The 14,923-nt window shown below is 29.5% G+C and overlaps 5 protein-coding genes and 1 long non-coding RNA gene across 6 annotated transcripts; 2 read left to right on the plus strand and 4 right to left on the minus strand.

Moving 5' to 3' along the window:
* Nucleotides 1–2,488: 2,488 nt before the first annotated feature.
* On the minus strand, nt 2,489–4,210 carry LOC110119847 (protein lethal(2)essential for life). The gene is given in 2 exon segments (XM_048409641.1): nt 2,489–3,236; nt 3,238–4,210. Coding segments are annotated over 2 exon segments (510 nt in total). The 5' UTR covers nt 3,576–4,210; the 3' UTR covers nt 2,489–3,064.
* A 1,350-nt stretch (nt 4,211–5,560) lies between these two features.
* Nucleotides 5,561–8,240, minus strand: LOC100649836 (protein lethal(2)essential for life). Its single transcript, XM_012314600.3, is given in 2 exon segments — nt 5,561–5,623; nt 5,626–8,240. Coding segments are annotated over 2 exon segments (582 nt in total). The 5' UTR covers nt 6,145–8,240.
* A 532-nt stretch (nt 8,241–8,772) lies between these two features.
* LOC100651433 (protein lethal(2)essential for life) lies at nt 8,773–9,869 on the plus strand. Its single transcript, XM_012314590.3, has 2 exons — nt 8,773–9,276; nt 9,480–9,869. Exons 1-2 carry the CDS (start codon nt 8,955–8,957, stop codon nt 9,725–9,727), a joined length of 570 nt encoding a protein of 189 aa, XP_012169980.1. The 5' UTR covers nt 8,773–8,954; the 3' UTR covers nt 9,728–9,869.
* Nucleotides 9,870–10,687: 818 nt separating this feature from the next.
* On the minus strand, nt 10,688–11,787 carry LOC105666322 (protein lethal(2)essential for life). The gene has a single exon (XM_012314579.3). The coding sequence runs from the start codon at nt 11,609–11,611 to the stop codon at nt 11,027–11,029; it is 585 nt and encodes a 194-aa protein (XP_012169969.2). The 5' UTR covers nt 11,612–11,787; the 3' UTR covers nt 10,688–11,026.
* A 95-nt stretch (nt 11,788–11,882) lies between these two features.
* On the plus strand, nt 11,883–12,970 carry LOC125385858. The gene is made up of 2 exons (XR_007225557.1): nt 11,883–12,545; nt 12,613–12,970. It is a non-coding gene; the product is annotated as an uncharacterized LOC125385858 (long non-coding RNA).
* Nucleotides 12,971–13,069: 99 nt separating this feature from the next.
* LOC100651313 lies at nt 13,070–14,332 on the minus strand. The gene is made up of 3 exons (XM_003393512.4): nt 14,056–14,332; nt 13,830–13,964; nt 13,070–13,734 (listed from the first exon to the last, which is right to left on the minus strand). Exons 1-3 carry the CDS (start codon nt 14,108–14,110, stop codon nt 13,442–13,444), a joined length of 483 nt encoding a protein of 160 aa, XP_003393560.1. The 5' UTR covers nt 14,111–14,332; the 3' UTR covers nt 13,070–13,441.
* Nucleotides 14,333–14,923: the final 591 nt, after the last annotated feature.

Below are 14,923 nucleotides of genomic sequence, written 5' to 3' on the forward strand. Positions count from 1 at the left end.
GTATTTTTATTTATACAAAAGTAACATATATGTCTGAAAGATTTTACTTCAGAAGGAAGTGCTATTCGATTATTTTATTATTATAATCTTCCTAGTTACATAAGAATTTATAAATATTATAATTGGAATGAATGAATGGCATGAATTTTATAGTATTTCAATCATATTCCAATGAAACTTTACATTTACAAAATATTTTCTAAAAATCAATCAGTTTATCACGTTTTTAACTTTATCATCATCAGTATCAATGGCAAATAATGCAGATAATAAATATATATTGTCGTACTTATTGATTTTTCAATAAATTACATGATTCTATGGAAACATTCAGATATATATTATTCAGATGCAATTAGCGGCATTTTTGCACACTAATCAGTACAATTTTGGTCTTATGACTCATACATAAATGCAATTGTGTGCCAAAATCTACGATGTTTTAATAAGTGTTGATCATCGCAGGCGACTATCTATTAATAGTACAATGATTTTATAAAAAGTGTTATTCTAGATTTATCTATCAACAATTGTATCGATCATTTAGCGTGCATTTGTAAAGGTTTATAAAATGTGTAAATGTATACATACATATATATATTTATATATATATACTTAAATAGAATTTTGAAAAGATGTATCATATATCTACAAGACATAAAAAGATGTAAAATGTTTTAGGAAAAAAATAATTAATGTTTCAAGAACTTATCGAAATCCATTAATTACATTTTATAAATATTGAACATGGTTCTATATTTTAAATATATATATTTATATATTGACAGAATTTTGTCATTACTATTGAGCGTATTGTCGATCAAAATGTTTCAATTTTAAATCTAATTCGTTGTAAGATTGTAAATCTTGAAAATAAAAAAGAAATTCACATGACCTGGGTAAAAATATGGCCTTGATATTTTTAAGGTAATATTTAATAGGTTGTTAGTCGAATTATATTCTGAATGTATTCTATTATGACACATATATTCTCGACGTACTCTGATATGTACATATGTATATACAATATGATTTGTAAATATAACATTACGTATATATCGTAATAAATTCAAATTAAAAGTTAACTAAAGTACATAGCTTTACAACTATCTATATTGATTTGTAAATATCTACATAAAATATTCGTGTAATTTATTAAAAGTTATTACTATTACTCAAAATAATCCAAATTTGAAAAATTAAGATAGTACTTGAGCAATTGCGATTTTTCTTTTTTCCAGTTGTACTTTCTTACTTCAAAAACAATAAAATTGTATACAAAACACAACGTACTACAAAATGTCTAATATAAACGTTTTATTTACTACGTGTTTGTAGACTATTCTTGTACGGTATGAAACCGATGTTTTTCAGTGCTTCTAAAAGCTGCTAACTTACATGTATGTGCTGGCTGCAAGCTCATACAAACACGTAGCTTATCACAGGTTAGTGTACTCTGAAAAATTCTAGACGCTTCTAGATGCAAATTAAAGTATTTTTAAATAACATAATTATATTAATAAATTTATGGATTTTATATAAAAGTAAGTTTCTAATTTGATCGAAAAATATTTTAAAAATATATATGTAGTATTTTAGAAATATGGAGAGAAGTATTTTTTCTTATAGCTCCTTCATTAAATGTTCTTAATTGTTTCATACTATGAAATGCGTCTTTTAGGGGTAATTTAGATAAATGAAATTAAAAGCTTTATATTTGAATATATTTAGCATTTTTTTAATACTTTTTATTAGATAAATACTCTAATACTTTATATTACAATATTATTGAATATATTTTATTATATAATATCGCAATATGACTAGTGAAAAATTATTTAACATAAATAAATAAGCTAAACTGCAGAAAAATTGCCTTTTCTCCGATTTGGATGATTTTGAAATATGTTATAAAATATGTTATACTTTGAACAACTTTTTCCTACACATATAACCAGCAGTTAATTCCAGCTTTTGAGATATACGCAAAAAGCTGCTGGTATCACTACAGTGAATTCTGTTTATAATTGTACGTCCATGACAGTGTGTGCGTCAGTTTGGATGCTAGCCGCCTTATGATGTAGTGCGACGATTGGATAAAATAATATCTAACTCAAATCTAATTTTTGTCTTTTGTTTAGAGTTTATACAAGTTTGTATATATATGCGACAACCAATACTAACGCATATGCTATTATAACTGCACAATTATAAGCAAAATTCATCATAATGGTACCAACAGCTTTTTCCAAATACCTCGGAAATTAAGGGCAACCGCCAGTTACATGTAGAGGATATGTAAAGTTGTTCAAAATGTAATAACATATTTCAAAATCATCAAAATCGGAGAAAAGGCAGTTTTTCTGGATATTGACTAATTTTCTGTATGATTTATTAAATAGCGTGAATAAACATTGCATATTCTTCATTAAATCTGGTATTAAATATTTAACAAATGGGAGGAAAAGAAGTAAAGAAACTAATGTTGTTTAAGTCAAGAAGAATAGTTTATTTCTTAAAGATAACAATAATACAAAGTTTAAATATATATATTTTTTTTAATACTTATATTTACACATAATCTACAAGCGTTGTCTTATAACATTTAATAAAAGGAAAGAAATGAAATGGATAATTAAGAAATAAATGATGAAGATGATTTATACAGTTTTAACATTGCCTTTTCTACCACGATGATGTTGCTGTTGTGATTTTTATTGTTCTCGTTATAATGTTTATTGTTCTCTTTGTGATTTTGATGTGTCGTTCGTATCATCATCTGGATTGGCCAAAGCTGGTTCATCCACATTTAAGTCGTAAAGTTTGTTTTCTAAGTGCCAAAATAGATGGGCCCGGTGTATCGCTCGCACCGGTTCCCGGGCCTCTCTCGATCGTAGCCGGTCATCGTGGAGGTTTTAGTCGGTTGGAATCCGGCACTACCACGCCGCTTCCCCCCAGAAGCGACCTGGTGTCCGTGCGGATTTCTTCCATGTCAAAAAAAAATAAGTGCCAAAATAGATAAAATACTGTTAAACTACAAATGCGATTCCATTTGGTTGCTCCATTACGACGGTGTGATATATTTTCTGACAAATTGCGTAGATACCCATCCGTGCTCGTCCTTTTTTTCATCGTGTTTAGCTTCAATGGTGACTTTTTGATTTATCACTTTTACTGTAATTTCTTCTGATGTAAATTGCGATAAATCTAATGATACTTGAAATTTACCCTTGTCAGCTTTTGATTAAACTTTTAAAGAATGGATGATGATGATGATGATGATGATGACGATGACGATGATGACGACGACGACGATGACGACTACGACGACGATGATGATAATGATGACGACGACGATGATGATGATGATGATGATGATGATGATGATGACGACGATGATGATGTTTTTTGTCGCGTCCATGCGGTCGACAGACCAAGACTTCTGCGTTTAGAGGATCAAGATCATTGACAAAATTATCTGCATCTACCGTCGTGCCAAAATGCTGATCCCAGAGGCGATGAGGTAGATTTGGATCTTCCCACCAGTTGAAAAACAACATCGGTATTAGCGGCATTGCGTGATTATTTTCAATGTAAACTCACAATGTTGTTTACATTTGATTTAGGAATGTTTCCGCACTTTTCGAATATAAGTAATTTAAATGCTTCATCTACTAGGAAATTATTAGAATGTTTATTCTATGGAATTAATGTTAACTTTAATTGTTAAGCGTTAGCAGGTTAGAAAAACATTAACATTGTGCAACAAATATGAATTATTGTTGATTTACTTCCAACTGATTGTGCCGTAGTATTGTTACATCGTTCACACGTGAATCAACTGGTGGCAGCCAAGTAGTTCTCCTTATACAACTTTATACTACGTATGTATTCGTTATACACTAGCGAAAGTGATGGGAATACATACTACCACCACGCATTCAAGAAGATTCTGGAAAACACTAGATTGCCCTAGCATATTACCGGCGTCTTTTTATCAAACATCAGTTCTATATAGCACACTTGCGCAACATGATGTAAATACAGCTCATAGCTTTAACGATCCATGAACTGGTTCTTTAACAAGGATTCAGAGACATTTATTCTATTCATAATTCACACTATTCATAAAATATGTAGAATTCATACGTATTTTGTATGATTGTACATATTCGTGCAATTTCGTGTAATCGAATATATTACGCAATAAACACATAAGTGTACTTGTTATGAGTCATAAACTTGATATATATATGTATTTGATATGCTTTGTCATGAACTTACGATTAGTCACAAACAGTTTCGAATTCTTTGAAAATTTTAGATAGTAAGAAAGCAATATAAGTCATTTATGTTTAAATGTACAATATACGTATGTACAATCCATGAAAATTTATGTTTTAGTTTTAATTAGGTGTGTTATAATTTTTGACGCTCATTATTATCAAAAGTAGTAGTGTTAAGGGCGATGTATTTATCGTCCTATTTTATATTTACAAAAAGACAAATACAAATATTTTTAATTTAGTTTACAAAACCATTTTAATGAGATTTAACGCGATAAAAATATAAAACAACGTTCGACGCTCATTAATATCAAAAGTAGTAGTGTTAAGAGCGATGTATTTATCGTCCTATTTTATATTTACAAAAAGATAAATACAAATGTTTTTACTTTAGTTTACAAAATCATTTTAATGAAATTTAACGCGATAAAAATACAAAACAACGTTCGACGCTCATTAATATCAAAAGTAGTAGTGTTAAGAGCGATGTATTTATCGTCCTATTTTATATTTACAAAAAGATAAATACAAATGTTTTTACTTTAGTTTACAAAATCATTTTAATGAAATTTAACGCGATAAAAATACAAAACAACTTTTATATCTCTTGTAATTATTTAATTATTTAATTTTAATTTTATATTTCTCAGTAAGGCGGGAAAGAATAAAATAAAATACTTCTTTATCTTAAAATTAGGAGTGTGCAGGTACCTAAGTTTATGGGATCGGGACGGATTGGTTAAATTCCGGTGGGATAGGGCGAGATCTAGCTAGAAAGTTTCTTTGGATTAAAATTTGACTCAGATACTTATGCAGGGTACTGCGGGTACTTGTAAGCGTGAGACGGCAGTCTGTCAGATCAGTTTATATGTAAACCTTATATCAATAAATACCATACTTAATTATTTATAGTCTTTTTATTTTAATTTTGTACATTTTATTGGTAAATTTTGAAAACACGCAGTTCGCTAAGAGCTCTATATAAAGAGCATAATTGTTATATATTTTACATATTGTATATTTCCGGCTAACAACATTGCATCGTCAGCTAAATTATCATTAATGTTTGAACTTAACCTTCTTTTATACCTACCACACATACATACATACATATACACATATCATAAACGCAGTCTCTATTCATCATAAAAATATTACATTATCAAAAATATAGACAAAATATTATCTAAATAAATTTGCTAAAAGCATTTCGCTCATATAAACACTAAACAAATACTCGCTATAGGAGCTACAAATAGTATCGAAGCTGATCTTTAATTTTCCTGCGCCTCCTCCTCCTTCTCCTTGTTTTCTTCTTTCTGCATGTCGCATACAGACGGTTACCGGTCCGTTCGATGTTAATCACCCTTCCGCTATCCGAAGTTAATTTTTGTTTGCGCGGTACAATGATCGAAAGAATGCCGTCCGATGAAAGTTTCGAGGAAACTTGATCGATATCGCACTGTTCTGGAATTATGTATTTCCTCGTAAACTGTCTGGAGATCCAACCATGTTCATCTTCCCTTTCTTCATGACTTGCTTCGACAGTGACAAAACGGTCTACGACTTTAATATTGATTTCTTCGTGTGCAAATTGTTGCACGTCTAAATCCACACGGAATTCGTCTCTGTTAGCTAACACGGTTGATACACCCTCTTCTCCTTTACGCAAGAGTTCATACCATGGTCTGTAATTTTTCGTCGGAAACTTTAAATTCGATCTACGTGATAGAAAATCGGACGTGCGCATAATTCTTAGAACCAGAGTTCCTGGAATAATTCCATGGAGCAAATTTTAATCTAAAATAGCACGCTCCAAATTTTCCCACAAATTGGGACAAAGTTGTTCTAGAGACATTTAGATTCGTAGATTTCTGACTAATTCAAGTAAATTAGATTAATTGAGGTTTTTCAATTTTTCGTGATTTAATGTTATTATAATCTCAATATTTGGTTACTTTGTGATAGATGCACTAATACGACCACTGTTCAGAACAGACTGCAGTATTTTTCAACATGACCGTAATATGTAGAGGCGCTCCAATCGAACGGATAAGCGTCTAGAAAATTTGCAAGCACGCGCAAAACGAAATTTGTTGAAACTTGAAAAAATAAGTAGATAATTATACAAATGACTCGAATCCAATATCTTTTTAGCTTTAATATTTAACTTCAGATAATTCTATATAAAATAAAAGAAAAAACATTAAAATGAGCAGCAAAATACGAAGAGAAGACCCTAAAATCAAAAAAGGAATTAGTAAAGGGGTGTATAAAGGAAAGAGAGAGAAACTGGGAAAATGGCCATGAAGGGAAAAGAGCAAGAAAGAGAAAGAAGGGACTAGAAGAGGTGAGAAAGGGAGGAACGCAGATAAAAGTAAGAGAGGAGCAAGAAAGGATGACAGCAGATCAGATTAAGAAGAAAGAAGAAAGAGAGAAGCAGAAGAGAGGGAAAAAAGGATAAGGGAATCCAAATTTAATATACACTACGGAAATATAGCCAAAGAAAAATTACCAAAGTGTACCTAGAAGGGAGGATGAAGTGGAAAGACAGAAGAATACTGGCAAGATTCAAATGTGGAAACAAGACCAAAGCAAGGGAATACTGGAAGGAAGAGGGAGAAAAAAGATGCAGACTATGTAAAAGGAATGAAGAAGACTTGAGGCATGTAATAGAAGAATGCGAAATAACGGGAGGACCAAAGGACATAGGAAAAACATTAAATGAGACGAGAGAAGGTTTAGCAAAACTGAAAGCAATAATAGAGAAGAGAAGGGCAAACGACAGGAAGGATGCACAGCAAGGAGACTAAAGCCCAAAGTTGCAATAGTTTTTAGTCATTAGTGGTTTAGTCATTTGTAGTTCCTAGTTTTAGTTTTTAGAGAATAGAATAACTAAGGGAGTGCAATAGAATAGAGTGGAAAAGAGGGGAGGTAGATATATAAAAAAAGAATTAGTCATGAGAGATGTAAAACCGAAAGTTCGTCCAAAGCCAAAAGGCACGGACTAAGCAACAACAATGATAATAATAATAATAATTCTATATAAGTAGTGATAAATCCATCAATTTATAATAGTTTTTAAATTATATTCTTTACTATCAACAATTTCACTACCATTTCAGTAAAAGAATACCTTTGTGCAAATAAAATTGAATTATTAAAGAACATAAAAAAATTAACTGAAGTATTAACTAACAGGCAAAATATTTTTTAAGGATGTTTTGAAATAAAAAACTAAAAATAATAGACACTATTTTGGGTGTGATCAACAGATGTAATGTAGGTACATATATACAATCAATAAAATAGGATATAGTTCAACTGAAAAATAGTGACGTTTTGATTGTAATTAAAAATTTCTGAGTTAACCAGTATGTGCATTTTATTATTAATAATATTAACTAATTAATTTTCTGTTCATGTTAGGAAATGTTCTTAATGGTAATTGCAGTATGTATTATGTGAATGAAACATAAAACGTTAATATGAGCTATAAGAATATGCAATAAAAAAATATAGAGGTCTTTGAAAGCTTAAATGTGACCTTCATCAAATTCTCTAACGATATTTCAAGGTCAAAGTCATCATGATATGTCCCTCTTGATACCATATAACTTTTATCTGAAACATTTCTTTGCATTTCTGATACTGAAATAATCACTTGTAGATATTTGAAACGGACATAATATACATATGTAGAAACGTTGCACAACATTGTGCGTGGTCAGTGTTTCCTTTAAGAGTTCCTTCAGAAAATCGATACGTGTAGCCATTAGCATCACATATACTATGAGAATATCAAATTTAAATAAAGAATGATATTAATTTAAAAATATAAAACAATATATCAAACATGGTATAATTCATGCAAAAAGAATTTATTACAATAACATGAAATATTATCCTATAGTTTAAAAATTATGTCTATTAAATGAGAAACAAAAATTTGACAATGTACATTACAAAATTTACGTAACTAATTTAATTTCCTTTATTCAATATTATATTCAATATTATATTATGCATACCTCTCTATACATGTCTATGTATTATTATAATATGTATATACAAATATACACATGAATCATTATTCAGTTCGTTAATTAATATTTCCATTTTTAAATATAATAAGAATATATGTCTTTGCCATATAGAGATCACAAAGCTGATGCAACATTACCGAATTTTAACTAACTAGATGTAACGAACTAGGTTGATGCAATTTATCAGAAGTTTTAAATAGGCAGCACAAGATTATTTTAGGAATATTTATAGAAAGATGCATTACACGATATTAAATTATGTAAAATAAAATATGTACATGAAATCTACCATTTATTTCGCGCCAAAATGTTTTAAGTAAAAATACTTTACTTTTCGCCATCAACACTTCTATTTATGTTATTAATTACTATAAGCTACTAAATCAATCGAAATATTGATCAACCTATATTTTGATAGAAGTTTTCAGAATTTTCGCGAAAAAATTTGATTGCTGTTTCTATTATCCTCGCATGTGCAAAGTTCACATTGAGTATATATAGCATTGGGTTGCCGGCATGCGCTGTCAGTATACAGAGATCGGGCAAGGAATACGCACATATTCTTGCTTCAATTGCAAAATTAATTCTTCTTCATAGAAATATCGATAAACCGAATTAAAAAATGAGAAGGGGAATAACATTAATTCCAAGATTGTTCTCTCACTGGTGGGAAGTGTTGGAGCAACCACACCAGTTATTTGATCAGCATTTTGGCAGAGGATTACGACCGAATCAACTTTTTTCTTCAGTATTTGAAAGAACATCTTTTAAATCATTTCCATACAGTTACTACCAACCATCGATAAATTGGGAACGAGACGAAGAATGTGGATGGTCCATAACGAAAAATGATAAGGACAAATTTCGGGTAATTCTCGACGTACGACAATTCAAACCAAAAGAAGTCGGTGTCAAAGTCGTTGACAATTTCATTATTGTAGAGGGTAAGTGTCTTTAAGATACATTTAATTAATATCCCGAATTTAAAAATGTTAAAAAGAAAATTATATATCGTTTGTCCCTTTTATGATGTAATATTAGCATCTATAGAAGTGACTGCTACCGAGTCTTAAAAAAATTAGCTACAATTATTAATAATTGTTACGATATTGTACATTAAGAGGTTTATAGAATGTTATTTTTACAGGAAAACACGAAGACAGAGCAGACGATCACGGTCTAATCTCCAGACATTTCGTTAAAAAATATTTAGTACCAGATCAATGTGATCCTGAAAGGGCTACAAGTACTTTGTCTACGGATGGTATTTTAACAATAACAGCACCGTTAAGGCCAGAAACTGTTGAAAGCAAGCGAGAAAAAACCATTAAAATCGAAGAAACGGGAAAAGCGATGGAAGACGACGAACTACTGAAAATAAAGCAAAAGCAATAAAAGCAATCGATTTTGTATATATATTTAGTGTGCTTTACCTGCCTTTTAGTGTGTGCAGATACTTATGAAAATGTATTTTTTATGTGTATTAAAAATTTGAAGATTGTGTATGAGTAAATAATATATGTACGTACACATATTATACAAATTGTATAATGCTTTTTAGCCACCTATATCACTTGTATTCCTTATATTCGCTCGCACGGTGTAATTAATCTTTTCAACTATTATGAAAGTTATCAAGCTTAACTTAAGACAAAATAAATTTTTGTGTGGAACGAAATTGATTCAGATAATATTATAGGCAATAGGAGTATGCTATGGCATCCGACTACGTCGTAACATAAAGGTTACATCAGATTCCGTTAAACTTATTCTTCACATCTTATTGATTGTGTTACACACATTGCAGAAGTATATGTACATATAACAGTAACTTGATTATGTTTCTCCATTTTGGAAACAACAAAATCATTAAGTATCGAAATTTTATTTCAAGCAAAAAGGTCGTGTTAAACATATATAGAGAGTTGAGATACAATATTTGTTATGTAATGTAATAGAAAGTTTATTTCATAATTTTATATTTGCTAACAAAAGATATTAATATAAATTTCCAGCATTCCATAGTATAATATAGTGTTAAATGCAAGATAGATTACATTTCTAATTTATTTGTTAAATAAATAAAGCCAATAAAACATCACAGAGAACGTAACGAGTTAGTTGCTTATTGTTACCTATCATTTTTTACGGATAAAGATAAAAAAACTATTTTATTATAAAATTTCTACACAACTACTTATGATCTTAGAAAATATAAAAATACATAAGAAACCAAAGGCTTTCATAAAAAATAAAGAGAAGTACACCGCTTTTAAAAATTGTATTATTTTAGGATTGAGAGTAGAATTAAGGATTAATAACAATTAAAAAGTAAAACTCATGAGACTGATATAGTACTATTTACTTACAAATTTATTAACAAAAAAAATATATAAATTTTACATACTCGCAGATAATTCGTATTCACGTGTTTACAAAACGAAAATGAAGTACATACTAGTAATACTTATTAACATAATTAGCTATTAATAACTTATATTATTAATATAAGTTAAGTTATAAGTTATAAGTTATTAATATAATAATTAATGTAAATGCAACGACTAGAGTATAACAATGTTGTTCGTTATAGTTTATATCGAACGATAAATACACGATTGTTATACTAAATAGGAAATATAATAAATGTTAGAACTTTACCATTAGAGGTAGAATATGATAATAATGGAACTTTTAATTCTCTTCTTTTTCTTCAGTTTGCTTCTGTTGTTGCCACTTTAGTGGCTTCATTTGCATTGCTGGCTTACCAGTCTGTTCTATCTTTATTACTCGTTCGTTTTCTACAATTTTTTGTTCCTTTCTTGGAACGTTAATACTAAGGACACCATCTGCCGATAAATACAATGTGACTAGATCGATGTCACATTGTTCCGGAATCAGATATTTTCTAACAAATTCACGAGAAATCCAACCATGTTCGTCGCGCTTCTCTTCATGTTTTGCGGTAACGATGACAAAGTTGTCGACAACCTCAACGTCAATTTCGTTTGGTTCAAATTGTTGAACATCGAGCATGACTTGGAACTTGTCCTTATCTGCTTGAATAGTCGAGGTGCCTCTATCGTTGTTATGGAATAGTTCAGCCAATGGTCTGCTAAGGTAAGCATTCCTTTTCCGTGGTTGTAGACATAATCCCACTCGATTTGGCGTTATTAATTGTTCCGGATAGAGACCCAATCCGAAATTTTGATGTGGCAGACTGTGCGGGCGATCCAAAGTTTCCCACCAGTCAGAAAACAGCAATGGTGTCAAAGACATTTTGCGATGATTTAGCTTGATTAGTGGTAATGTACCAAGGTATGTAACAGGATATTCTTGTTCAATGAAATTTCGTTAAATTCGCTCAAACTCGCGATCTTCACTGCTTAGTTGCTAACGAAACACTGATAAAGGCATCGTCCACTGGCTGTATTTATCTGCGAGTATGCGCAGAGCATAGGTAATCACAACGTTTCAGGAAGCTTCGAGAAATGTCCGACTATTGAGCGTTGCATCATATATGTATTGTCGTATGTATGCACTTACATATAACATAAGTAATACATATTATATATTGTATATATACAATATTATACATACATACAACTACACTAATAATCTATATCGACCCAAAAGTTTATATGTGCATTTACATATTACAATGCATGTCAAAGTATAGAAAAAGAAAAATATGTTTTGATAAAAATTTTCTAGAATTTATAGACTATTCCTTCAATAGAAAATAATGATTTTTGCTTTACTTTTGTAAACATTTTTCATTTTTTTGAAATCGTAAACAGTTTTGAAGTCAAGTATAGAAATTTTATTACAAAACACTTTTTTGAGTTTGTTTCCCTACTATAAAAAATGATTAGTTTTCCTGAAAATGACGTAATTCTTCATATTTTGTCTTACATATAATTTAATATTGGAATAGTGTGTTATGGAAAATTGAGAAATTATTAAAATTTTGAATATTTTCATATAAATCTGCTTGTTTTAAAACGAATATATATTAGTAATTAATTACTTATTTAAGATGTTCTTGTTAAACAAAAATTTTCTTAATTCATAAAACTTGATAACTGTTGAGTATTAATAAGTTTAATTTCATTAATTTGATTTATTTTAAATGTTAATTTGTTCTCATTTGATATGTGTTGTAACAATTAGCATAAAATTAAGGGACACTGGATTTAGAACATTTCTTTAAGTACGTTTGTAATGGAACTTCACTCAATGGAGCTGTCAATAGAATGTAAAAAGCAGTTAATTTCCAGGTGGGACTCTTAATAATAATGAAAGATATAATAGACTGTTATCCAAAAATTACATAATGGAGATAGAGATAGAGATAAATATGAAAATTGGATTAAAAAAGTAACTACATAAAAGCTATTTCAGTTATATCAAAAATCACAGCGCAGGTAGGAATTTTGCTATGTAGTTATATATGAACGGATAATAAACAAATACCAGGAAATTTCAAAATTAATAAAAACTTTTCTACCTTTTGTGGCATAGCTCCCTCTTGCACTGAACTGCTCAATTTTCCTTATTGTCAAATTTTCATGTACTATTTAAGGTTCATCTGTCATAAAGCATTTTTTAAAAAATAAAGCTACTCTTTTTGTATAACTATGAATTTTTAAATTCCCCTTCTCTTCCCTTAAACATAAATCATATTTAAAGTGTAATTTATGCCTTGATAATATTCATAAATAGATACAACACATCTATAAAATATCAGTTTTATTAAAGTTTTGATACAATTAATTATATACATCTAACATATATGTGATAAAAATATAAAAATATAAAAGTTAACACTTGCTTTGTTAAATATACATTTAAAAGGCAGTTTTTTCTTCAAAAATGGACGGAATCTTACATATAAAAACATCTAATATTTCCTGATTGATTATTTAAAAAGACAGCGATCTATGTTTTATATATAAAAATAGTTACTCTTCATATTGAAATGATTATTTACACTATATACAGCAATTTACTACTTAGATTTATTGCATGCAAATGCTAATCGAAGTAAATAGACTGAATTTAATTTTCCAAAAAAGAACCAATAAATTTATGGTACAAATTTAATATTTAGAACACATTTTGTGTTGCAAATTGTTGTATTATGATACCCAAAATTAATAATACTGTTGATGCAGTAATATTATCAGCATTGTTACATCTATGGTCAAAGTAACAAAAACACCATGTTACTTCATCATAATAATCTCTATGAATATCTAATTGCCAAATAGAATTATTTACATAGTGTCCTAATTGAACATCTTTTGCAGCTGGTCGGCAACCTTCATACCGATCAGCTGGAATATCTTTTCTAAAGCTACGAACAGAACTTAAACAATCACGTGTTATCATGGTTTCAGCTGAAATATATATTAAAAATATAATTAATATATTGATAATAAATTAATTTTTAGTTGTATCTAAGAATACGATACATATATGAAAAAGAAATTACCTCCTTTTCTCTCAATAATTTTTATACATTTATCATCATATTCTGGACAAGTTTCTCCCCAGTACCATAACCAATTTAAAGGAGTGCCACACCCAGGTTGATTACTATTACATCTGTAGCAGTATAAGCTGTCTCCTAAAATATAATGTATATTATAAAAATAATATCAAAAACTAGATTAACCATACTCTTTACACAATAACAGATTTAATTGATTTAATTTTACCTTTATTAACAAGTACAGTCAATAAGACAGCAATAAGGAACATTCGTTTATTCATTTTTGTAATGTAATACGAAAATTTTTGATCTAAGACGTTTTCGATATCAAATTGATAGATTTATTACTTTGATGCTAATCTATGATATGTAATACAATAATATATAACAAGTATCTTAAATGTTACTGGAATGACGCCAACAATAATATTTATTGATACTAGCTTTACTTTTTTGACATATTTACGTATTCTGTATGTATATGTATATGATATATTCTGTTAGTCTAGACCTAGGATATATGTTGGTAACTCTGTTGGTGAACAGTGACAGTTCTCGTAAGATTCTAGTGATTTTGTGTATAGCTTACAACTGATGCCTTTTTATTTTCAGTATATTTTCTTTAAAATTATTGTATTTAAATTATTGCATCATATGTGAAACTACAATATTTTTAATAATTATTTGTTTTAAGCTAATACTATTTTATTTTGTTACAATATTTCTTCGTTAATGAATTGACAGATTTGTCATAAACGAAACATCGGTCATGGTTACGTAAACAGGTTTAAACACTCCTAAACCGGAAACATAGAAGAAATCGTCTAAAGATTGACTCGTGCAAAATCAACATGGAAGACAAGAAAGGTCTCGATATATATATATAGATACCATGAGTGTGAGCAGAACAGAGACACTTTACTCATGTCTGTCTGCCTCGCAAGAACGAGAACCTTGCTGTCTTCCATGTTGATTTTTCATGATTCAATTTTCAGACGGTTTTCCCTAGTGAATGTCGAGATCTGTTTATATTTTCGTGTAGTGAATTACAGGTCTATACCGACGAGGTGCAGAATAGACGTGATATACAATAT

Source organism: Bombus terrestris, chromosome 2, assembly GCF_910591885.1.
Source record: "Bombus terrestris chromosome 2, iyBomTerr1.2, whole genome shotgun sequence".
NCBI classification, from domain to species: Eukaryota; Metazoa; Arthropoda; class Insecta; order Hymenoptera; family Apidae; genus Bombus; species Bombus terrestris.